General features: G+C 48.9%; 3 protein-coding genes across 6 annotated transcripts; all 3 read left to right on the forward strand.

Moving 5' to 3' along the window:
- The first annotated feature begins 806 nt into the window (after positions 1-806).
- c1galt1lb (core 1 synthase, glycoprotein-N-acetylgalactosamine 3-beta-galactosyltransferase 1, like b) lies at positions 807-5,486 on the forward strand. 2 transcript variants are annotated; one of them, XM_086168548.1, is made up of 4 exons: positions 807-1,028; positions 1,164-1,432; positions 2,177-2,841; positions 3,058-5,486. In XM_086168548.1, the coding sequence occupies exons 2-4, from the start codon at positions 1,207-1,209 to the stop codon at positions 3,346-3,348; spliced, it is 1,182 nt and encodes a 393-aa protein (XP_086024674.1). In that variant the 5' UTR covers positions 807-1,028; positions 1,164-1,206; the 3' UTR covers positions 3,349-5,486. The 2 variants fall into 2 exon arrangements, with proteins under 2 accessions (XP_086024674.1, XP_086024675.1); XM_086168549.1 differs by lacking the exon at positions 807-1,028 and having other exon boundaries at positions 1,082-1,432.
- A 2,055-nt stretch (positions 5,487-7,541) lies between these two features.
- On the forward strand, positions 7,542-9,826 carry apof (apolipoprotein F). The gene is made up of 2 exons (XM_086168547.1): positions 7,542-7,732; positions 7,908-9,826. The coding sequence occupies exon 2, from the start codon at positions 7,928-7,930 to the stop codon at positions 9,167-9,169; it is 1,242 nt and encodes a 413-aa protein (XP_086024673.1). The 5' UTR covers positions 7,542-7,732; positions 7,908-7,927; the 3' UTR covers positions 9,170-9,826.
- Positions 9,827-10,285: 459 nt separating this feature from the next.
- On the forward strand, positions 10,286-22,950 carry stat2 (signal transducer and activator of transcription 2). 3 transcript variants are annotated; one of them, XM_086168542.1, is made up of 24 exons: positions 10,286-10,386; positions 14,474-14,605; positions 14,678-14,819; positions 15,304-15,399; positions 15,692-15,784; positions 15,868-15,946; positions 16,090-16,169; positions 16,260-16,411; positions 17,413-17,571; positions 17,651-17,740; positions 17,810-17,869; positions 17,952-17,972; positions 18,064-18,157; positions 18,744-18,791; positions 18,878-18,961; positions 19,050-19,148; positions 19,240-19,375; positions 20,476-20,528; positions 20,614-20,699; positions 20,786-20,922; positions 20,999-21,187; positions 21,276-21,330; positions 21,799-21,872; positions 22,350-22,950. In XM_086168542.1, the coding sequence occupies exons 2-24, from the start codon at positions 14,475-14,477 to the stop codon at positions 22,517-22,519; spliced, it is 2,328 nt and encodes a 775-aa protein (XP_086024668.1). In that variant the 5' UTR covers positions 10,286-10,386; position 14,474; the 3' UTR covers positions 22,520-22,950. The 3 variants fall into 3 exon arrangements, with proteins under 3 accessions (XP_086024668.1, XP_086024667.1, XP_086024670.1); XM_086168541.1 differs by lacking the exon at positions 10,286-10,386 and adding an exon at positions 14,157-14,294; XM_086168544.1 differs by lacking the exons at positions 10,286-10,386; positions 21,799-21,872 and adding an exon at positions 14,157-14,294.
- The last annotated feature ends 124 nt before the right edge of the window (positions 22,951-23,074 follow it).

A 23,074-nucleotide genomic window follows, 5' to 3' on the forward strand; every position in this document is an offset into this window, starting at 1 on the left:
TCCCTTGTTGTTTAACACAGTCAGCCCCCCCCCTATCAAAATAGACAGTTAGACAAATACTGTCCATTAAACAACTTCAACCTCCAAGATAAATGCTTCTACCAATGATTTACCAATTTCAACATTATCTGCAACGAGTTGTTTTTTTTTGTCCGTACCGAGTTGTTTTTTTTTCTGCACCGAGTTGTTGTCAGCAGACAGCACACTGCACTTCCGGTCACGTGACATGAATCGGACTAGTTCAAATATATCCTGTCGGGGGGGGGGGGGTCGGCCACAAAACCCTGGAGTAAGTCATCCTGAAAGGTTCAGAAGTGACACGCTGTTTTATTTCGAATTTATTAATTAGTAATGATACTTTCTTAGGGTAATCGGCACTCAATTAGGGTGCGCATGTGTATCGATATATCGATTGCCCGGAGTTGATAATGCCATCAGTACCGGAAATACGAAGTCTCCCCGGGCGGAAGTGGGACCTCGTATGTTTCCGGTGCTCGGTACCAAGTCACCAGCTGTACGCGGCGATGTGGAGCGGCGGCGTCCGTCCGGCTTGTGTTCGGGGAGGCCCGCCCGCGGGGCTCGGTTGGAGCGGCCGGCGCCTCGGTTAGCCCGGCGAGTCACCACGGATGAGTTCCCCCGCTGGAGACTTCGCTCCATCGTTTCCGTATCTGGCCGCCGACCACTGGCTACCAAGTAAGCTATCTCCCAACTGTCCCGAAACTGGCCAGACACCCGCCGCTCAGCTCAATTGATTAAAAACGTGTTTTTCCCCGTCTTCTCTTATTTTTTTATTCCTATTTAATAAGTCGTTGGGGTGTTATAGTTTCACTCCCCCCCCCAGCAAAAAAGGAAAAACTTCGCCGCGGCTATCTCCCGGAGCGACGCTAGCTTAGTCGGCGTCGATGTCAAGGTCCGAAGCGGCTCTCGGTGGCGTCTCGTCCGGCCCTTCCGAATCCTTGTGTTCCTACCGTGCGATGATGAAATAACTACCGGGAAATTCGACTTACATGGTGTCCGCCATCCGGCTGGTAAGTAAACCACTCCTTAAACTGGGAGTGACAGTCTTCCCCCCCCCCTCCTCCCCGAGACTGGCGGTTTAAAAACCCGGGACTGTGGCCTCCGCGGTGAGACATGTCTTTCCCCACCGTTGCCCTCTCGCCCAGCGCCTGCCAAGCTGATCAACGAACGCGGTAAACCCGGCCCAGCATGAAGGCCCTCGGGTCCCGGTTCTCCTTCTACGCCGGGTTCGTGGTGGGGACCTTCACCCTGTACGTGTTCCTGCGGCAAGTGTGGTTCGAGAGGGCCGCGTCTGAGCCGCTGGCCGGCGGCGTCGATCGGCTCCACGGCCACCCGCAACAGCTCCTGGAGGACCTTGACCTGTGGAAGAAGGAGAGGTCTGCACTCTTCAACCTGGCACACCCGCATCATACGGGTAATTGGCTTTTTAACGCGTAATTCAGGCCTGTATGTGTAACACTGAGAAAATAAGTTGGGGTGAAATGCCTCCGCTGCTGGCCTTAAAGCCCATTGCATCTGATGCTCAGCTGGAAAGTTTTTGTTTTTCTTTGCCAGGTTATAGTTCAGTACGCCTATGTGAGCCTTGTGCATCTGGGTTCAAGTTCAGTGTTAACTAGAACTGTGTATTCAGGCTCTGCACGCATACTCAGTTGGCCTTTATTTCCCATTGACTCGTCCAAATTTCAGCGCGAATTCTTATGCGTGTCAAGTGTTAACCTTTTCACACACTGGAAATCTACACCAGACACAACTTGAACGCTGCGGTACTTCACTCTGAGAGAGGAGAATGCGTTATCCCTGCAAGTAAGCGGGTTTGAGCAAAGAATACAGGCTTCTTTGTCGAACAAAATAACGTTGCAACGGGCAATATTATAAAACAGATGCATGAAAAAGCCTTCCCCAAACTAATTCAATTTGGCTGAAAAACTGTAAAGTGAATGGCTGAATAACTGTATGAAGTGTGAATGAGAGAGTGAATGGTTGCATGTCTCTGCAATGTAATTCAGTATGTAAATGTCTATATTCACAGCTATGCTAAGTGTATTTTACTTGATACAGTCGTAGTACATACCTTTCGGTCAGCTTGATGGGTATCTGGAGTATTCCCCGTGGACCGCCCGGAGGTCTTGTTTTTAAAACTAGCTGTTCTGCTTTGCAGGCGAGGATAGCCGTATGGCCGATGAGCTGTATAAGAAAGTGCGCATCCTTTGCTGGGTGATGACGGGGCCCAGTAACCTGGAGAAGAAGGCTCGCCACGTGAAGGCCACATGGAGTCGCCACTGCAACATTGTGGTGTTCATGAGCTCCGTGAAGGACCCTGACTTTCCCACCGTGGGGCTGGGGACCAAAGAGGGCCGGGACCAGCTTTATTGGAAAACCATCCGGGCCTTCCATTACGCCTATGAGAATCACGGCCAGGAAGCGGATTGGTTCCTCAAGGCCGACGACGACACCTATGTTGTCGTGGACAACTTGCGATGGGTGCTGGCGAACCACACCCCGGACGAGCCCATTTATTTCGGCCGAAGATTCAAGCCCTTCGCCCGGCAGGGCTACATGAGCGGGGGCGCGGGCTACGTGCTGAGCAGAGAGGCCCTGCGGCGATTTGTCGAGGCCTTTAAAAGCAAACAGTGCACACACACAACTTCTGTGGAGGACCTGGCGATAGGGCAGTGCATGGAGAAGGTCGGGGTGTTGGCGGGGGACTCCAGAGACACTGAGCTCCGGGAGACGTTTCACCCCTTTGTCCCCGAGCAGCACCTCACTGCTAAGTTCCCCAAGAGCTTCTGGTACTGGAGCTACTCCTACTACCCCATCACAGAGGCAAGTACACCAATCTTTGTCCGATTCCTCCTCTCATTTGAAAAAAAAAAAAAATCCTCTGCAATACGACAAAAACCGCATACACGTTTGGATTGAAGGATTGATGTGTAAAATGTGTCGTAAAGCATTTCTCGAAACTCTGAATAGGTCTTAGTTTGGTGCATGTCAATGATATCCTGCCTTTGCTGTCGCATAACCATACACTCCGTTCCTCAGGGTCCAAACTGCTGCTCGGACATTTCCGTGTCCTTCCACTATGTAGATGCCTCTCACATGTATTTATTGGAGTACTACACCTATCACCTGCGTGCCTTCGGCTACAAATACCGATACCAGCCCGCCGCCCCGCACGGCTACAGCTTGGGGCCGCCGGACGCTGCGGACGGAAAAGTGGTTTCTCAGGAAAAGGGACAAAGAGAGAGTCAAGATCAGCCCGACAACAGGCCGGGCGCAGATCCTCCAGAGGCAGCTGATGATGACAGCCACCCTGCTGTACCAGCAGGGTGATGTGTGTGTGTGTGTGTGTGTGTGTGTGTGTGTGTGTGTGTGTGTGTGTGTGTGTGTGACCGATCATTAATGAAGGGGTGTGGATGTTTGACTTCTTTGCTTACTCATTTTATTGTTGGCTCATATATATTTTTTTCTTTTAAATTTGCAAATGTCAGAAAAACTGTCCACTTAGAATCTAAAGTGTCCCAGCAACGACTGCAATACGGATCTTAAGGGAACACAAATTATTATTTTTTTTTTTTTGTTTGTTTTTTTCTAGCTTTCGTTGGGAATCGACCATATTCTTTTGGAAATTGGGAACACACACGCCTTGATCCAAAAAAATCAACCTTTCAGTATTTTTCTTGGCCATTTAAAACAACGCCAACCATCCGCATCCTGGCCTTCGTAGCGCCCGCTAGCCCGTGGCAGGGAGGCCGTGCTTTTCACCTCCGCCACCTTCTCGAGTTTGATTGCGCTTCTCCTTCCGCAGCTGAAAACCAAAAGACTTACTGTTGGGAGTTTTCTTGAAGGAAACACCTCATGAAAGAGATACTAATCCTGACAGTATCACCGTGTGCTTATGGAGTTACTTCAGGTTGTATGGTGGAACAAAAAGAGGAAATTAGTTTACGGAAATAGCACAATTTTCTGAAATGCTGATAACGTTTATTACTAAACAGTTTGTAACCGAGTGAAGCTCTCGAAAACCGGAGAGGCAGAGCGGGAGCCCTCGGGCTAATCGACGAACCGCCGTGTTAAGACGAGAAGTTGTCATGGCGCCGACCGTGATTTACGGCGGCCGGGTTTGACATCTCAGACGTAGGTGTGCCGTGTTTGTCTGCGGCAAACTCTTCCACTTCCTATCAATAACAGCAGGTGTGTGTGTGTGTGTGTGTGTGTGTGTGTCAATCCACCCGTGTTTTCAAATCCAGCAAAAAATAGATTCATTCCAATAAGTTTGATCACCGCTTTAAATCTTGCGTCGCTCGTTTCCTCCTCCCGTCGCCGGTCACGAAGACTGCATCTGCTCCGACTCCAGCCAAAGAATTAGGGAAAAGGCGACACAACGGAGTCGACAGTTTTATTGTCTGTATGTTTTTTTTTTTTTCCTGAGTCTTCAGCAGGACAGCTAAATCTGCCCGTCCAGCATCCCACGGCAACCGAGCCCTAATCTCACACACACACACACACACACACACGGGCGTAAACCCGCCTCCAGGACCCCTGAGCTTTGTGCCTTGTTAACCTGAGTTGTGTGCGCCCAGCAGCGGCACTTTGCACTGTGACATGAAGAAATCCCCATTCTGTCGGATCCTTTTTCGACGTGAAGCGTCAAAGACGGTAGTTTGACAAGGTTTGGTTGTTTTATTTTTTTTGTTTTTTTCTACACTTTTAGCTTTCTCTTATATTGTGTCCATTTTGAAGTCGTGGATGAGTCTCACAGAATCAGATGTTTTTATAAAAGCGCTGTGTTGAATCTTAAACCAAACTGGACGTTGGGTGGGAGATGCAGGTACCGACCTCCAAACTTACTTTTTTTTTTTTTTTTTTTGCGGGAAAAGGAAAACAGTGGGAAACAGATCAACTTCCGAGGGTTTTTTTTTTGTTTTTTTTTTTCCTCAACCACTTAAATCTTATTTCCCTTCAAGACGTGTCAAATGTATTAGCTAACTGCCTTTTAAAAAGCCTTGTTCAGAGTGTGTGCACTTGATGTCTACCTGTTTTTAAAGGCAGCGCTTGTTCCGTTTTGTGCTTAAAAAAAAAAAATCTTCAGCATGTTTAACAAAAGGGGGGGGTTTATTTTTAAATATGTATAGATTTATTCGTTCAAATTGAATTTTCAGTCCAAGGGAATGCTTCAGTGGTAAAACTGTTAACACAAGGGGATGAAATTTGGCCTCGACCCCGTTTTTATCACAACCCCTCCCCCGACAATCTGCTCCATCCAGCATTCAAAGGTTTTCAAAAGGGAAAGGTGTACAGACCTGTATTTATATTTCAGATGTATTTATGTTGGCGTCGACATCAAAAATGGAGTTATTTTCCCGTGCGTAAGCGAGGTCGTACAAATGTATGAGAACACGTGATTCGCGTGCAGGTTTTTTCTATGAGTGGTACTTTAATCACTGCAAATAAATGCATATTTTATTCTATTTCTTGTCGTATTTCTTTACATAATGAGTCTGAGGACCCTCCCGCTGCAGCGTCAAAGCCGCTGCACCTTGTGCAAAGCTAAACACTGGTCTAGCCTGTATTTTGCAACCAGTCGACTGCACAACCTTCACAGATGCTATCAAAAACATTCCCTTTCTCGTAAACTTGACTCGATTTCTGTATAAGAGAGAGGCGGGTAATTTTAAAAGAGCATCTCTTCAACAAACTTTCACATGGTGGTGAAGGATTGAGCAGCCATGCCCAATCAGGAGATAGCGTTTATTCACGGTGAACTCTTTATTTACTTGAAATCACTGATATCCTGTTAAAAAACAGGGAAGGGAAGTGAAAATGCGTTCGCTTCTTAAAAGACTGGACCGTCATTTAAGATGAAACTCAACATCCCTTCCAGGGGTTGACAATTGGACACAGCGGAGAGGAAACAGTGGTGCTAACAGCTACATGCTAATAGCTGACATAGAATAATGGCCACCCACCTCCGCAAACCTAAACCTGTTTTTCTACAAACAGGCAGAATGCAGTTTGCACGGATGCCATCGCAATGTAAACATTTACTCTCTCTTGCTATGGCTAACCTGGGTTGATCTCCATGAGAGGGGGAATGTTTTAATCTCCATATATGATGTTTGAATGAGAGGGTGAATGGTTGTGTGTCTCTATATGATATGCAAATGAGAGGGTGAATGGTTGTGTGTCTTTCTGTGGTGCATAAATGAAAGGGTGAATGGTCGAATGACAATATGAACGAAACGGTGAAAGTGTATGATATGCAAATGAGAGGGTGAATGGTCGTATTTCTATGACGTATGAATAGAGGGTGAATTTTTAGGGGTATGTTTGGGTTGGGTGAATGATTGTATGTCTAGGACGTATGAATGAAAGGGCGAATAGTTGTATGTCTATACGATGTGCAAATGAGAGGGTGAATGGTTGTGTTTTTATATAATGTATAAATGAAAGGGTGAATTATTGCATGTTTATATATATTATGTGTGAATGAAGGGGTGAATTGTTGTATGTTTATGATGTATGAATGAAGGGGTGAATGGTTTCATGTCTCCGGTGTGCAAGTGAGCGGGTGAATGGATGTATTTCTACGATTCTACAATGTATGAATGAGAGGGTGAATGGTTGTACGTCTTTTTGATGTGCTAATGAAAGGGTGCGTGGTTTTACGTGCACGTGTCCCTGTGATCTCGGACCCCGCGTGCAGGATAAGTGGTGCAGATCAGGATCCACGGAAGAGGCGGCTGGCAACCGCGGCAACCATGTTTAGCATTTTAAATATCCCGCTGCTCGATAATTTTACATCATCATGTCAACTCACACTTTCTGTTTTTAATCTTATTTCCAGTATATGTGTGTGTTTCACACCGCCCATGTGTTTGCCTGTTAAAACCAGAAGCGCTTTATTTGATTATTACTGTTTAAACAGCTCAGTCGTCTGTCAACACAATTGTAAGCGATGCACGAGAATGTATTTATGCGTTTCCTTGTTTGGCCTCATAGATTCCATGGTATTTGCTTGTGGGACGCCTCCCTTAGACCCGACGACACGGTCACCGGCGATAACTATTCCCTGCAGGATGTTTGTTCCCTGGCCTGTGCGTCATTTCGGACATCGACGGATCCAGCGCCGGAATTGGGGGGGGGGGGTTATGTTTGGAGAGATCAAATCAATTATTAACAAATAATTTTTTTTTTCCGCGGAGAGTAACATATCTGGCTTCCGTGCCTGAGGTAGAGGAAGGGAGGATGTTTATATCATTTTTCCAGCAAGTCTTCACCTCATTTCACCCGCTCCCACACTCCTCCGCTGTGAGTGTTCTTTCAAGTATTTGGGTCAAAAACAAAACCTGCAGAGTGAGAGAGCCAGGCGGAGGGCGAGCGGAGCAATGGGGGACGAGAGGACAGCGGGGCGGACAAACAAAACCCTCTTTGGGACACATGGACTTTCCCCACGTGAATCAATAGTCAATAGCCCCCCCACCGACCGCGGGAAAGAAGAGGAGGCCCGAAAGGACGGATGACACGGAGGGAGGGTTTGTGGGATTTTGGGTGTAAAGAGGGAGGTTCTCATCGGAGTGGGGGAAAAAACACCGTTGGTGTTTTTAGGAATACAAGTGGAACACACACACACACACACACACACACACACATAGGAAGCCTGCGCGTTGAGGCCGACCGTCCCGCCGCACCGTGGACTCTGCATTCAGACGTCAAGGTAAGAGCTGAAATTTCTTTCTGTGCAGCTGGAAACGTCCGTCAGTGACCGATCGACACGGTTGACGTTAAAACACCCGTTGATGTTCGACGGCACCGAAAATCATATTCTCTGCGGGACTTGTGGGTAAAGTAAAAAAAAAAACAGCGGTGCTTCTTTATTCTCCTGCATTCAGTTTTGCACCGCAAGCGTGAAATGACTTTCCCGGCGGTCCGATGGCTGATGGCGATGCAGCTCCTGCTGGGGGAGCAGGCTCTTTGCGGGCCGTCCGACGACGGCTGCGTCGCGGAAGAGACGGTCCGATTCGGCCCTCCATACGGGTTGAGACCCCGGACCGCCGCCCCGCCCGGCCTGGCGTCGGCTCCTGCGCGGAGCGAGTGGAGAACCAGGTGCGCCGGACGTCTCGTATCCACCCTGGAGGCGAAGCTCCAACGGCGGATGGGAGATGGTCTCCGCGCGCAGAGGAACGTCAGCTGCGAGGAGCTGCTGTCCGCCAGCACCGTGGACGACACGCTTTCCTCCCCCTTCCCCAAGGAGCTGCTCGGTCTATCTCTGGTGCCGGCGCTGGTGGTGGCCGGCTGCCCCCGTGAGACGCAGACCCTGGTGCTCAGGCTGTACGACTTACTCGGGGTGTCGGACACGGAGGAACTCCTGATGGAGGTGGAGAGCCTGATCCGGAGGGGCGTGAAGGCTTCACCGGCGACATCCGCTGCGGAGAAGGAGAGCGCGGGGCGCCGCATGGACGCGGTGATGTTCAACATTCAGCAGCTGGCCACGGCGGGGGAGACGGCGCGCGAGAAGACGGCGCTTTGCAAAGGTTGGACGAAGGTCAACGGGACCGTGCTGCTCGGCGCAGCTGCGGAGGGATCCGCAGGAAGCCTGCAGCGGGCGGTGAGCACCTGCGAAGGACTGGGGGTTTTGTGTGCCGGCGTGACCAGCGGGGGGCGCCAAAAACCGGGGCAATATCAAGCTGTGCTGAGGAGAGACAGTCGGATCCTGCCCTCGGAGCCGGGCGACAGCTGGATCCATCGGTGCGAGACGGAAGACGTCCCGGCGAGCGCCCCCTCGGGCCGGCGGCTGAGACGCGGCCTCCTGAAACGCTGCATCCACAGAGGCGAGGAGCGCGTGTACAGCGTGATGGAGTGGATCCCCGCCGTCAGCACCCTCTACAACTTGGGAACCGCCGTGTACTACGCTTCGGTCAACTGCTCCGAGACGGCCAAGCAGAGGGCCCTCCTGACGGCGGTGGACCTCGGCACCGACGCGCTCATGGTTGCGACCGGCGGGACCGCGGGGGTGGCCGGGTACGCCTTCGGCGCGGGGGTCAAAACCGGTGTCAAGGCGGGCGTCAAGTATCTGCTGAACTCCATGAAGCAGGAAGACGACGTGCTCGTGAACCAGATCAGCTGGGAGGAAGGCGTCTTCACCGTGCAGTAGCAGACGTCACCGCCAACTTCCATCGAATTCAGTCAACGAGAGGGGAAATCTCTTTTTTTTTTTTAAGTGGCATGGCTGCGGAGTGACGTCCTATAATCTAGATATTTAGCACAGATGATGACGTGGGACAACGGGACGTGAATCGATCTAACCTGAAGGAAAAAAAACAACTATAAATGCATTCCATGTAATGATCCGAATCACATCGCAGATTTGAATAACGTCTTAATATTCAATTTTAACCGTGACAAAATTGTAGCGCAGCGCAGCACGTCGAGCAGCTCAGTGTGAAGCACCGGTCTCAGGAAACTTTTCCCATTCCAGGCTCAAGACTTTGCTCTCTCTTCATTTTGACAAGAGCTCTCCGTTCCACCTCCTTTTCTGTCAGGTCAGAATTGCAACTGCAGGGATGAAGACACACTTTCTGTCGTTTCTTACAATTTCCTTCAAATATCAACATCAAATGTGTACATACGGCGGCTGTCGGTCTCGGTCTGGTACTTTTGCATGCGCAGTGTTTTGGAAAGGTCTAGACAAATCTCACTTATTATAAAATGATGTGATTTGGGTCTCACCTTGAGTTACTTTTTTAAAAAAAAAGTATAATTCCAGTATGTGTTTAATGTATACTAACAGGTAATAAATGAGTTCAACACACCTGTCTGGCATCCGTTCCTTGATATTGTGAGGCGGTAGTGCGTCGACTTTTAAAACATTAAAAATAAAATCAAAATAAGAGAGTTTATAAATTTCACATTGATTAATTTAAGACGTTTACAACGCTAACTTTCGATACGTCACTTTTCCGTCATTTCTTGAAAACTTCCTGTCGGCCCTTGAGTTTCGATTCTGCTGAGCTCGCAAATGACTGACGTTTGAGCGGACCAATCACCCGCGCTACTCCGTGCGAGTATCAACCAATGAGCTGTCTGGCTCCGCCCACCTTTTAGGAAACCGTGGCTCCTTGCGCGGCCATTCCGGGTCCGTGGGCCCGTTTACACGATCGGCATTAGAGCCAGAATGGCAACCGAGCCGGTCTGAAAGGGGCGGGTGTCCCTTTAATAAACTCAAGAGAACGCTTTCCTCAAAAATACACGCCTGCTTGCGAGTGGATAGCGGAGGTGTTGTTATTGACAACAAACGACAGTTTGCTAAATCGACCTGACAGGCAGCTGGGGGCGTTTTTATTAATACATCACGTGGCAAAGTTTCAAAAGGTGTGTATTTCAGTGAATGTGGTCGTCGTATTTTAGCTGTTTGGCAACTTGAATCTAGAGCTGTTGTTTGCTAACGTACGGGTACTCGTGTCTTGCGCCGAGTTAGCATCAGAACTTCACTCATTGGAAAATGGGAAATATAACCCTTTGTTGACTTCTTCTTCTTCTTCTTCTTCTTTCGGCTTTTCCCGTAAGGGGTCGCCACAGCGAGTCAACTTTCTCCATCTAACCCTATTCTCCGTATCTTCCTCTCTCACACCAGCTACCTTCATATCCTCTCTCACTACGTCCATAAATCTTCTCTTTGGTCTTCCTCGAGACCTCTTGCCTGGCAGCTCCAATTCCAGCATCCGTCTACCAATATATTCACTATCTCTTCTCTGTACATGACCGAACCATCTCAGTCTGGCTTCTCTGACCTTCTCTCCAAAACATCGAACATGTGCCGTCCCTCTGATAGATTCATTCCTGATCCTATCCATCCTGGTCACTCCCAAAGAGAACCTCAACATCTTCATCTCTGCAACCTCTAGTTCTGCCTGCTGTCTTTTGGTCATTGTAACAGCTTCTAGTCCAAACATCATCGCTGGTCTCACCACTGTCTTGTGCACCTTTCCTTTTATTCTGGCCGATAGTCTTCTATCACATAGTACCCCTGACACTTTTCTCCAGCCATTCCAACCTGCTTGGACCCGTCTCTTCACCTCTTTTCCGCACTCTCCGTTGCTCTGGACTGTTGACCCTAAGTACCTGAAATCCTCCAGCTTCTTGATCTCCATTCCCTGCAGCCTCACCGCTCCACCCGAGTTCCTCTCGTTCACACACATATATTCTGTCTTGCTGCGACTAACTTTCATTCCTCTCCTTTCCAGAGCATACCTCCACCTCTCTAGATTTTCCTCTACCTGTTGTCTGCTCTCACTACAGATCACAATGTCATCTGCAAACATCATAGTCCATGGGGATTCCTGTCTAACCTCATCTGTCAGCCTGTCCATCACCATTGCGAACAAGAAGGGGCTCAGAGCTGATCCCTGATGGGAGTCCCACCTCCACCTTGAACTTCTCTGTTACCCCTACAGCACACCGTACCAGTGTCTCACAGCTAGCATACATGTACTGCACCAGTTTAACATACTTTTCTGCCACTCCAGACTTCCTCATACAATACCAGAGCTCCTCTCTTGGCACCCTGTCATATGCTTTTTCTAGGTCTACAAAAACGCAATGTAACTCCCTCTGGCCTTCTCTGTACTTTTCTATTAGCATTCTCAACGCAAATACTGCATCTGTAGTACTCTTCCTAGGCATGAAGCCATACTGCTGTTCACAAATGCTGACTTCTGCTCTCAGTCTAGTTTCCACTACTCTTTCCCATAACTTCATTGTATGGCTCATCAACTTTATCCCTCTGTAGTTGCCACAATTCTGCACATCCCCTTTATTCTTAAAAATAGGCACCATCACACTTTGTCTTCATTCTTTAGGCATCTTCTCACTCTCTAAGATCCTGTTGAATAATCTAGTCAGAAAATCTACCGCTGCCTCTCCTAGACACTTCCACACCTCCACAGGTATATCATCAGGACCAACTGCTTTTCCACTCTTCATCCTCTTCAATGCCTTCCTCACTTCACTTTTACTAATTTTTGCTACTTTGTGGTCTACGATAATCACCTCTTCTACCCTTGCCTCTCTTTCATTTTCCACATTCATCAGTTCTTCAAAGTACTCTTTCCATCTTCCCATCACTCTTCTAGCATCTGTCAATACATTTCCCTCACCCGGACCTGTTGTATATCCTTTCCATCTTTATCTCTCTGTTTCGCCAACCTGTATAGATCATTCTCACCCTCCTTACTATCCAACCGAGTATACAAGTCATCATAAGCCCTTTGTTTTGCCTTTGCTACCTCCATCTTTACCTTTCGCCGCACCTCCCTGAACTCCTGTCTGTTCTCTTCAGTCCTCTCAGTATCCCACTTCTTTTTCGCTAACCGCTTTCTCTGTATACACTCCTGCACTTCCTCATTCCACCACCAAGTCTCCTTATCTACTTTCCTTCCAGATGACACACCAAGTACTCTTCTACCCGTCTCCCTGATAACACTAGCTGTTGTTGTCCAATCATCTGGAAGCTCACCCTGACCACCCAGACCCTTTCTCAACTCCTCCCTGAAAACCATGCAACACTCCTCCCTTTTCAGCTTCCACCATTTTGTCCTCTGCTCTGCCTTTGTCCTCTTCATCTTCCTTGTCACCAGAGTCATCCTACAAACCACCATCCTATGCTGTCTGGCTACACTCTCACCTACAACTACTTTGCAGTCACTGATCTCTTTCAGGTGACCTCGTCTATACAAGATGTAGTCTACCTGCGTGCTCCTACCTCCGCTCTTATAAGTTACCCTATGTTCCTGTTTTTTCTGGAAAAAGGTGTTCACTACAGCCATTTCCATCCTTTTTGCAAAATCTACCACCATCTGTCCCTCTGCATTCCTATCCTGGATACCAAATCTGCCCATCACTTCTTCATCCCCTCTATTGCCTTCACCGACATGCCCATTGAAGTCTGCACCAATAACCACTCTCTCATTTCTGGGAATATTCTGCATCCCTTCATCTAACTCATTCCAGAACTTCTCCTTCTCTTCAGATTCACATCCCACCTGCGGGGCATAGCCACTAACAACATTGAGCATCACACCTTCGATTTCCAGTTTCAGACTCATAAGTCTATCTGACATTCTTTTCACCTCTAGGACGTTCCTAACAAACTCCTCCTTCAAGATAACTCCTACTCCATTTCTCTTCTTGTCAGTACCATAATAGTACAACTTAAAGCCTGCTCCTAAGCTTCTAGCCTTACTACCTTTCCACCTGGTCTCCTGGACACACAGTATATCCACTTTCCTTCTCTGCATCATGTCCACCAACTCTCTACCTTTTCCTGTCATAGTCCCAATATTCAAAGTCCCTACTCTCAGTCCCAGACTCTTTCCTCCTCTCTCTCTGCTTCCGAACACGCACTCCTCCTCTTCTTCTTCTTCTTGTTCTTCGACCCACAGTAGCCCAATTTCCATTAGTACCCTGTAGGTCATCAGTACCAATGGCGGTCGTTGTTAACCCGGTCCGCGACCGATCCGGTATGGTATAGTTTTGGTTGTCTCGCATATTTGGTTTTGGCAAAAGTTTTACGCCGGATGCCCTTCCTGACGCAACCCTCTGCATTTATCCGGGCTTGGGACCGGCACAGGGAGACACTGCTCCGTGTCCCCCCAAGGCAGGCTTGGAGAGGCACGGGCCAGTGCCGCCCTGAGGCTGCATTGCTCGAATTGACACCTTATTCATCTAAAATATATTGAATATTGACATTTTTAGATCAATACCGTTTCTTGAGACTGTATTCCACTATTTAGTTAATAAGAGAGTTTATTCATTTCACATTGATTAATTTAAGACGTTTACAACTCTAACTTTCGATACGTCACTTTTCCGTCATTTCTTGAAAACTTCCTTTCGGCCCTTGAGTTTCGATTCTGCTGAGCTCGCAAATGACTGACATTTGAGCGGACCAATCGCCCGCGCTACTCCGTACGAGTATCAACCAATGAGCTGTCTGGCTCCGCCCACCTTTTAGGAAACCGTGGCTCCTTGCGCGGCCATTCCGGGTCCGTGGGCCCGTTTACACGATCGGCATTAGAGCCAGAATGGCAACCGAGCCGATCTGAAAGGGGCGGGTGTCCCTTTAATAAACTCAAGAGAACGCTTTTCCTCAAAAATACACGCCTGCTTGCGAGTGGATAGCGGAGGTGTTGTTATTGACAACAAACGACAGTTTGCTAAATCGACCTGACAGGCAGCTGGGAGCGTTTTTATTAATACATCCCGTGGCAAAGTTTCAAAAGGTGTGTATTTCAGTGAATGTGGTCGTCGTATTTTAGCTGTTTGGCAACTTGAATCTAGAGCTGTTGTTTGCTAACGTACGGGTACTCGTGTCTTGCGCCGAGTTAGCATCAGAACTTCACTCATTGGAAAATGGGAAATATAACCCTTTGTTGACACGGTTGTTTATTGCCGTCTCCAGGATGGCTCTGTGGGAGAGGGTCACACAGCTGCCGCCGGTGTACAAGCAGCAGCTGCTGGACCTTTACGACAGGGAGGCCTTGCCCATGGACGTGCGGCACTACCTGGGCGTCTGGATCGAGGCTCAGGAGTGGTAATACCCCTTTACCCTTCACGATTTTGGGTTTATCACATCTGCTCTCACCCTTCTCTTTTCGTCCTGCAGGCACCGAGCGGCAAAAGACCCAGACCTCGCCATGGTCCTGTTCCAGATCCTGCTGGAAAACCTGGATATTCAACACAGCCGCTTCTTCCAGGAGTCCTTTTTAATGCAGCACAACTTCAGACGCTACAAGCAGAACTTTCAGGTACGTCCAGACTGGCTTTACGAAAGTCTGCAAAAGAACCGCTCGACGGATCCATATCCTTCCATCTAACCCTATTCCTCTGTATCCTCTTCTTCTCACGCCAACTAACCTCATATCGTCAGACATCCAGAGATCTACTCATTGGTCTTTCTCCAGATCTTCACCAATCGATTCCAGTAGCCGACTGGCTTTTTTCTATGTAGACTTTACACGTTTCAGTTCAAAAGTACGGAGAGGGGCAACGTGAAGACTCTAAATTAACTGTAGATGTCAAGGAGCGAGTGAATGGATACAATTGAGGGGTCCTGTGGTCAGTGTCTGCAGTGATTTGCTCCGCTGACCTGGTGGGACGGTCGGCGTAGATAATAAATGGATGAATGAATAAAGAGATATTTGACGGTGTTATTAAAATAAAGGCCATCAACCTCAACTCCGATTCACATGATCATAATGACTCGTCCACGTGATTCCTCTCTCCTCACAGGTTTTTCAGGATAACCCGTGTCAACTTGCAAGCACAATCCTGTGGTTTCTGGACAAAGAGAAGGAGATCCTGCGCTCTGCTGAGCTAGCTGAGCAGGTAGGACCAGGGTTGTTGTAAACTGATGTTGAATTAGACATACCAACTGGATAGATTACTTTATTTCTTTGTCAAAATCTTCTTCATTTGCAACTCGACTGGAATTTCTACACTTCACTTTCTTTTACTTCTTCAAGCGAACAAATTCAAGTCCAAGTCGCCAAGATTTCAACAAGAATTAACCATGACCCGGATGACTGAGAACCTCCACAGACATGTTTATGTTTTGTTTTATCTGTCAAGTGACCCACCGGTATTCGTATTTTCTTCTCTCCCTCTCGCATCTCACCAGATCAAGGATCTGACCGTAGAGGGGAAAGCCGTAGAGTCGAGCACTGAGCAGGACCTGGAGTTGAAAATGGCCGCCCTCAAGAACGATATCCAGGTGCGGATGGTTACTCGGGTACTGCGGGCGGAAAGTACCGAGACTCATCGGCTCATTCATTCCTTCTTTCTTTTGTCACACAGTGCATGGAACACACGATCACATGTCTGGAGGAGCAGCAAGATGAGTTTGACTTCAAGTACCAAACCCACCTGATGCAATGTAAGGGTATTAGAGGTTTCAGATGTCATAATAGCCCGTGGGGATGAATCATTTGGTGAAATGAGAAATAGCTAAATGTCCTCATCCATTCTGCCGGGCCCCGCTTGGAAAATTTGGTTGCCCTGTCGGAACCTCCCACGCAGCGGTGACAGACGAGGCCACCAAGAAGCAGCAAGAGACAGTTCTTGGTTTATTAGTCAACCAACTAAATGACGGCAGAAAGGTCAGACATTATTGGAAAAAAAAAAACCAACAAAAAACCCAGATGCCGTCTTTTTTCCTTGACACAGTCTTGTCCCCCCGTGCCGCGTAGAGCACGTTGTCAGATCTTTTCAAGCTCTTGGATAAGATGGAGGTCCTGATCAACACCCTGGTGAACAGAGAGCTGGTGGACTGGCAGAGAAGGCAGCAGCGAGCCTGCATCGGAGCTCCCGACAACGTTTGCCTGGACCAGCTGGAGAAATGGTACATCCCAGTAGGCTCCACAGCCCTTTCAAAAGTCATGGTTTCGAACATTTGTGTGAACTCAAATTATCTTTTGGCAACCCAAGCTTTAAGAGACAAAGCCCGCTCGCTGCGAAAATACCACCTCCGTTTAATACATACCGTTATCCGGCCCCCGAATGATCGAAGAGGTAAAACATGCGCATGTATACTGGTGTTTATGAACTCGAGTCTCGTGCCATTGTTCCAACATACACGTATGAGACGGTAAAAACTAATTTCAGGCGGGAACTAGTTAGCAAATGGACCAATACATCATTGCGCGCGCTAACCGAGGAAGACGGCTTCATTGACATCGGCCTCTCCAGACTCCCAACAGTTGCCGCAGGCTATGATATGCTAACACTGTGTTAGCGTAGGTGAGTGACCCAGATATTTATGTACAATACAGTTTGCTGGTTCCAGCATACCGTGAAAATCATGTCGGAGCGGAAGTAGAGGATCTCCTGTATACGTACACATTCTTTTATGTGTTGTTTTTTTTTTTTAAGAGTCCAGAATAAAACACAAAGTTTTAATTTCCGGACGATAAGCCGCGACTTTTTCACGTAAACAACGATGCGGCTGATAAATTGACTTTTTTTGGGTGGGGGACGCTAACGAGCTCTACGCCGCTAAAACGTTTATCCTCGTCACATCGGACCGATGAAATGACCGGGAAAATTCCGAGTCCGTTAAACTCCGACACAGAAGGAGACGACTTTGACGGTTTCAGCGCACGGGAAGAAGCCCGAGATAGCGATCGGCTAGCCGGTGCGGCTTATATTGAGGTGCACTCAGTAGTACGGAAATGACCATGACAAAATGAAAGTGCACTCCAAGCTGTAACTGAGTGCTCCTACAGAAACATTAGTTTCCTCCACAAGTTGCCCACCATGCAGATGGAAAGCTGCCGGGTATTTTGCCAGCAACTGTATCAATTTCAGACATATCTTATTTTTTTTTTTTGTGATGCTTCGCAGGTTCACCTGTGTGGCAGGATACCTGTGCCAGGTGCGCGAGTTTCTCAGCAAGCTGGAGGAGCTGGTTGAGAAAGTGACCTATCGAAATGACCCGGTGAAGGCCCAGAAGCCCGTCCTCCAGGAGCGAGTCGACATGCTCCTCAGCAACCTTCTCAAAAGGTCTCTATCCAACGGCAGAGTGTGTCGCGCCCAGTTACGCAACGGTTTCTGTTTCAATCCCGTGTTGTTTTCGTTGAAGTTCCTTTGTCGTGGAGACTCAGCCCTCCATGCCTCAAGGGAAAGGCCCCCTGGTTCTACGCACGAACGTGCAGTTCTCCGCAAAAACCAGGTAAGTCGGTCCGTTTCGTCGGGCGTCGGACTCGGGCGTGGGTCTCAAACGGTTTCTCACCGATTTCAGACTTCTTGTCAAGTTCCCTGAGCTGAACCACTGCATGAAGGTGAACGTGACCATGGACAAGTAAGAGCCCGCCTTCAATTTGAAATCCGCTTTCGTTTCTCCCCGCGATGTGTCAACCTCTCCTCTCTTTTCGTCAAACTAGGCAGGCCACTCAGGGGAAAGGGTGAGTGTTTCTCGACCGCCAAAAATCGGGATCGCCGACGTCACAAATTGAACCCGTGCGCGTGTTCGCCCGAAACCTGCCGGGCTCACAGGTATCGCCACTTCAACGTCTTCGGGACCAAAAGCAAAGCCTTGAACATGGCGGAGAGCCAGAGCGGGGGAATGGTGGCAGACTTCAGACATCTTGTGAGTGACACAGTGATGATGGAGAAACCTCTTGCGTCAGCAGAAATTTGTGTGTGTTGGACGACCGAGCCCGTAACTCAGTTTGCTTGTATATTTAATTTAATTTCCCCACTGAAATGATTTGAAATGCTACTCATCCGCTCCGGCCGCCCGGTTTTTATAATGTGTCTTTTAAAGAAAATATTTTAAATAACAAATAATGTATACCACACAATTATTTCTAATAAAAGAGAATGTAAAGAAACAGATTTAAAAAAAGTACATAAGCGTATTTACCTGGAATATTGGACAAAGAGGACGGCGGTGATGGAGTTTTCCATTTTAGCGCTCGATCACTCAGCTTAATGGCTACACACTTGATGCTACTATGTGCTGCTAAATGTAGCGTGCACACTTTGCTACGCTGTATGGCTAAGCTTCATTTAGCGGCCAAGTGAACGCCGCTCTTCTTTTTAAAACGATCAAACCGTTCCAGACCCGCTTCGACGGACTCTTCCAACGATTCGTCCATCGACTTTTTTCTCAATTTCCAAAATACCTTTTTGAGCGACCGAGAAGACGACGTTTGTTTTGTTATTGTTTTTAGATTCTGAAGGAGCAGAAGTCTGGAGGGGGGGGCAAAGGAGTTAGCGACGTGAGTGAATCACCAGCGTCGCTTCAAGGCCGTTCCAGGGATTCACAATTTAAGAAGGTTAATCAAGTGATTTTGTGTGTGTGAAGATTTCCCTGAGTGTGACAGAGGAGCTGCACATCATCTACTTCGACACCGTATTCACATATAAAGGCCTGTTGGTCGAGTTGCAGGTGAAATTTCCTCTTTCGTTCCTCATTTCGTGAAAATAACCAGCGTGCGAAACTGAAGTTTTTTTTTTCCGACCCCCGTTTTTTCCAGGCCACTACTTTACCCGTGGTTGTCATCTCCAACTCCAGCCAGCAGCAGAACGCCTGGGCCTCCATCCTGTGGTTCAACATGCTCAGCCAGGACCCCAAAGTGAGGGGCCGACGAACCAACCCCCGCCGCCGCCGCCGCTCGGGCGGTTCCCGCCGAGCCCTCGTCACCATTTGTGGCTCTGTCTCTGCAGGACGCCATATTCTTCGCCAACTCCCCGGCAGCCACGTGGCCTCAGTTCAGGGAGATGCTGAGCTGGCAGTTCCTGCATGCCACCAAACGCGGCTTGGACGACGACCAGCTGAAAATGATAGCGCACAGGCTGTTTGGTGAGAGACCCGATTTGCTGTCGCGCTTTCCACGGACGGATCCCCGTAGATCCGTCCCGGAGTGTCATTCACTCTGCTGATTGGATCTGCAACTGCGGGGTTAGATGAGAAGTCTCGATCGTGTATTTAAATAAGCGTCAGTGGAGCCTAGCCAAAACATACAGTAGGTCTCTCATTTTCTTCTCATGGTGTCCTGCAGACAGTTCCAGAAGCCGCATCAGAACCTCATTAGACTGCCGAGAGCGTAAAACATAGGAGTTTTACAAGACACTAGCTGGAGCTCAATGGGTTTTCTATTCAGGAGTGAGCGGGATGAGCGTTTGACACCGACGCGACCTTGAGGTTGTGTTTAGAGACAGATGCTACATGCTACTAGCTAGCCCAGGGGAAAAGCTTGGAAAAACACAAGTGAGGTGTGCGTGTTGTGGATTCGTCCATGGACGGAGAAGTTGTTGCCGCTGAGAAAAGTCCACGGACGAGGCATCGGAAGAGTCTGTCAGAGCTGGTCGGGGACGGTTTCATGGTTTGGAAAAAGGGGAGGGGCATTTACTCCGTCACTAAATGAGGATTAGCCATAAAGTGAAGCACGCCACATTTAGCAGCACGGTGTAGCATTAAGTTGAGTGATAGAGCACCAAATGAAAAACTCCACTGATCTACTCCATTATTTGTTATTCATAAAATCCAACCATCCATCTTCTGCCATCTTGCGCTCAGCGTCGTGGGTGAAGCTCCTCGAGGATACACCCTGGACTAGTTGGCAGTCAATCGCACTCATTCAAGGAAATGTTCCCATGTTTTTTTTTCAATTAACCCGCTGCATGTTTTTGGATGGTGTGAGGAAACCCGAGAACCCGGAGGAAACCCACGGTAATACATCCAAACGTACCCTTGTCCGGGTCGAACCAGGGTTCTTGGCTTTGTCAGGCCGAAGCGCTAACCATTTTAAAACATGGAGCAAAACCAGGGGTCTGGAATTGATCGATAGCGTCTCAGTTCCTTTCAGTGTGGGAAAGGCCTCGGGACGTCGAGGCAGAAGACGGATGGAAATCTCCTGCACGTTGATTAATTCATCCTTATTTCTTCTTTTCTCGGACCAGGAAAGCAGGAGAACTACGACAATTGCAAAGTGGCCTGGTCAAAGTTTAGCAAGGTAAGTATTCCGGCCGTACGCGTTCGTCCGCCAGCGGCGACGTCCGCCCGGCGTGTCTTCATCTCCGACCGTGACTCCCGCGCAGGAGAACAGTCCCGAAACGTTCTGGGTGTGGTTCGATGGCATCGTGGTGATGGTGAAGACCTACCTGGAGGACCTCTGGAGGGAGGGGTAACGGCCGGCCGTGTTCTGGTTCAACCCAGACTTGTGCTCCTGCTTCCTTCAAAGCGGGGAACTTTTTGCTTTCTGCACCGCAGCCTCATCATGGGCTTTGTGAACAAAACCAAAGTGGAGGTGCTCCTGAAGCAGAAGATGCCGGGCACGTTCTTGCTACGATTCAGCCACAACCTCATCGGAGCGATCACCTTCTCCTGGGTGGACACCGGCATGAACGGTGAGTCGTCTGTACCTCGCCAAGCAGAACATCCCGTTCCGAGGCACCCAACCTGGATCTTCTCCCCGACTTTCAGGCGAACCCTTCATAGAGACGATCGAACCCTTCAACAAAACTCAACTCTCCCAGATCCCCCTCCACGAGATCATCCGCAATTTCGTGATCCTCGAGCCGGGGAACGTCCCGGAGAACCCCCTGCGGTACTTGTATCCCAACACCCCGAGGGACGAAGCTTTCGGGAACTTCTACGCCCAAAATCTCGGAAGTAAGTGCCACTTAGTATCGTCGGCGTTCCCTTCGGCCTCCTCGTTGACGTGCCTGGGCGCTGAGTCACTTCCTGTCTCTTTCCCCAGAAGTCAGTGCGTACCTGAAGTACATCAAAACCAATCTTATTTTCATCACAAAGAGGTACGTGTGTTCTTTCTCTTCTCCTTCTTCTCCCGTAAGCGTCGGTAAACAGCAACGGTGCTCAAAGGGTCAGAGCACTCCGGCAATGTTGCTACGGTGGAATCGCTCGCGACTCACGAGCTCCCCGTTTCCACGTCGTTCAGCTTCCAAACGCCGCTCTCGTGGAAAAAAAAAAACGCAACGTTGTCGTGGAAACGGGGGGCCGGATCGGCGCTCGTGAACACGCCGCACGTCGGCCGAGGTCTCTCGCGGCTTCTCGCGAATATCCTTCGCCGGAAAATGTTTCTCAAGCGCCTCTCGGAACGCTGGGCGTTTTCCGCCAAGTGACGCGAGAGACGCTTCCCAGCAACATTGCTCTCCGTTTATGTCGTTCGGTTTGTGATGCTCCGCTCCCGCGCCCTCTTCCCCTCGTAGCGCAGTTCCCTCAAAAGCCCTTCTCTGTAATGGTTCTTCTCATTGGTCACGTAGGAAATCACCGGACGGCATGACACCCATAACCTGTGAGGTGGGCCCGGGCGACAGCCCCGGTGAGGAGGCAGCCGGTGAGTCGCGGTCCTCCCCCCGCTGAGAGGACCCCCTCCCCTCCGGTGCACTGTGCGGTCATACATCCGTCTTTGCTAGCATGGCTGGGCTGCCCAGATCTGCTGAAGTTCTCATTTGCACCCTGATTTATCCTCTGATGCACCAACATGAATGAAATCGTGGCTGTCGCCGCTTTCACGTCCGTCCTCTTCCACCAAGCGCCGCTCCGTTTCTTCTTTTGCTAGCATGTCCAGCCCGAATGCCCGAGAATCTGAAACTGGTAGCAAGACATCGCATGCAGACGAGGCACCCGAAGCGACAAAAGTGTATTTAACTGCACGATTCCCGGAATTCCTTCTTTCCACGCAGCTTCCCTGATGCCGGGGGCTCCCGACTGACGTTTTGGGCCGCATGGAAAGCCGGTCTTCATTTCGCAGCTCCCAGAGTTCTAAGAAATGGTCGGTGACTGCGTATGTTGTGTCCTTCCCCCTTCCCAGATGTCCTAGACGATCCTGAAGCTCTGGACCTGCACCAGCCGGAGCATTGTCATGATCCCATGATCTCCAGCTGCCTAGAAGACTCGAGGGACTCCCTGATGTTTGACTTCAAGGCAGACGAGGGAGTCGCCGACTTGAATTACCTGGACGACTTGGTCTCCGTCCTGTAATCCCGCTTGATCATTTGGAGCGAAGAACTGAGCTGGACTCACGTCCATCTTGAATGACATCCATTCCGATTGTAATGGGCCCTGAAATTTCTTGCTTCGCTACGAGAATCTTTTGGACAAACTTTTTAAAATGTTATTTAAAGATCATGCGCTGGATAATCTCCCCGGCAAGACAGTATATGTTTGTAAATAAGGGAACCCGGTTGGAACGGTAAGGCTATAGAGAGTGGGGAGAAGAAGACGAAGATTTAAAGAATTCAACTCAAACTCAAGAAAAGCAAACCTTTAAGATGGTGTTAGTCCTGGCATCATGCACTCTTGTGTAAATCGCACTTTAATGTCCGCCTTTCACTTTGGTCATTGATAGCAGCCACCCATAATCGCCTTTTTGTCTTGAAAATAGGTAATAAATCAATAATCGCCAAATCTAAGGAATATGAGTTGTTCGTCTGAGTCAGTCGACGCTCCGCAGGATTTAAGCCGAGGGTGGGAAGTTGCTGAGAGGAGGACCAGAGGAGGTTGACGTAAGGAGAGAAAGAGGACCGGAAGTTGGTC

The sequence above is a fragment of the Fistularia commersonii genome, chromosome 21 (genome assembly GCF_037954325.1).
Source record: "Fistularia commersonii isolate RoL2024-O1a breed Wild chromosome 21, RoL_Fcom_v1.0, whole genome shotgun sequence".
NCBI classification, from domain to species: Eukaryota; Metazoa; Chordata; class Actinopteri; order Syngnathiformes; family Fistulariidae; genus Fistularia; species Fistularia commersonii.

Bases quoted from the DNA above. Each gene is read 5' to 3' on its own strand.
- stat2 (XM_086168542.1), top strand. From the start codon at position 14,475: ATGGCTCTGTGGGAGAGGGTCACACAGCTGCCGCCGGTGTACAAGCAG. The intron at 16,170-16,259 runs GTCAGACATTAT...CGTGCCGCGTAG, and splicing joins AACTAAATGACGGCAGAAAG to AGCACGTTGTCAGATCTTTT. The intron at 20,923-20,998 runs GTGAGTCGTCTG...CCCGACTTTCAG, and splicing joins GGTGGACACCGGCATGAACG to GCGAACCCTTCATAGAGACG.
- apof (XM_086168547.1), top strand. From the start codon at position 7,928: ATGACTTTCCCGGCGGTCCGATGGCTGATGGCGATGCAGCTCCTGCTG.
- c1galt1lb (XM_086168548.1), top strand. From the start codon at position 1,207: ATGAAGGCCCTCGGGTCCCGGTTCTCCTTCTACGCCGGGTTCGTGGTG. The intron at 1,433-2,176 runs GTAATTGGCTTT...TCTGCTTTGCAG, and splicing joins GGCACACCCGCATCATACGG to GCGAGGATAGCCGTATGGCC. The intron at 2,842-3,057 runs GCAAGTACACCA...TCCGTTCCTCAG, and splicing joins CCTACTACCCCATCACAGAG to GGTCCAAACTGCTGCTCGGA.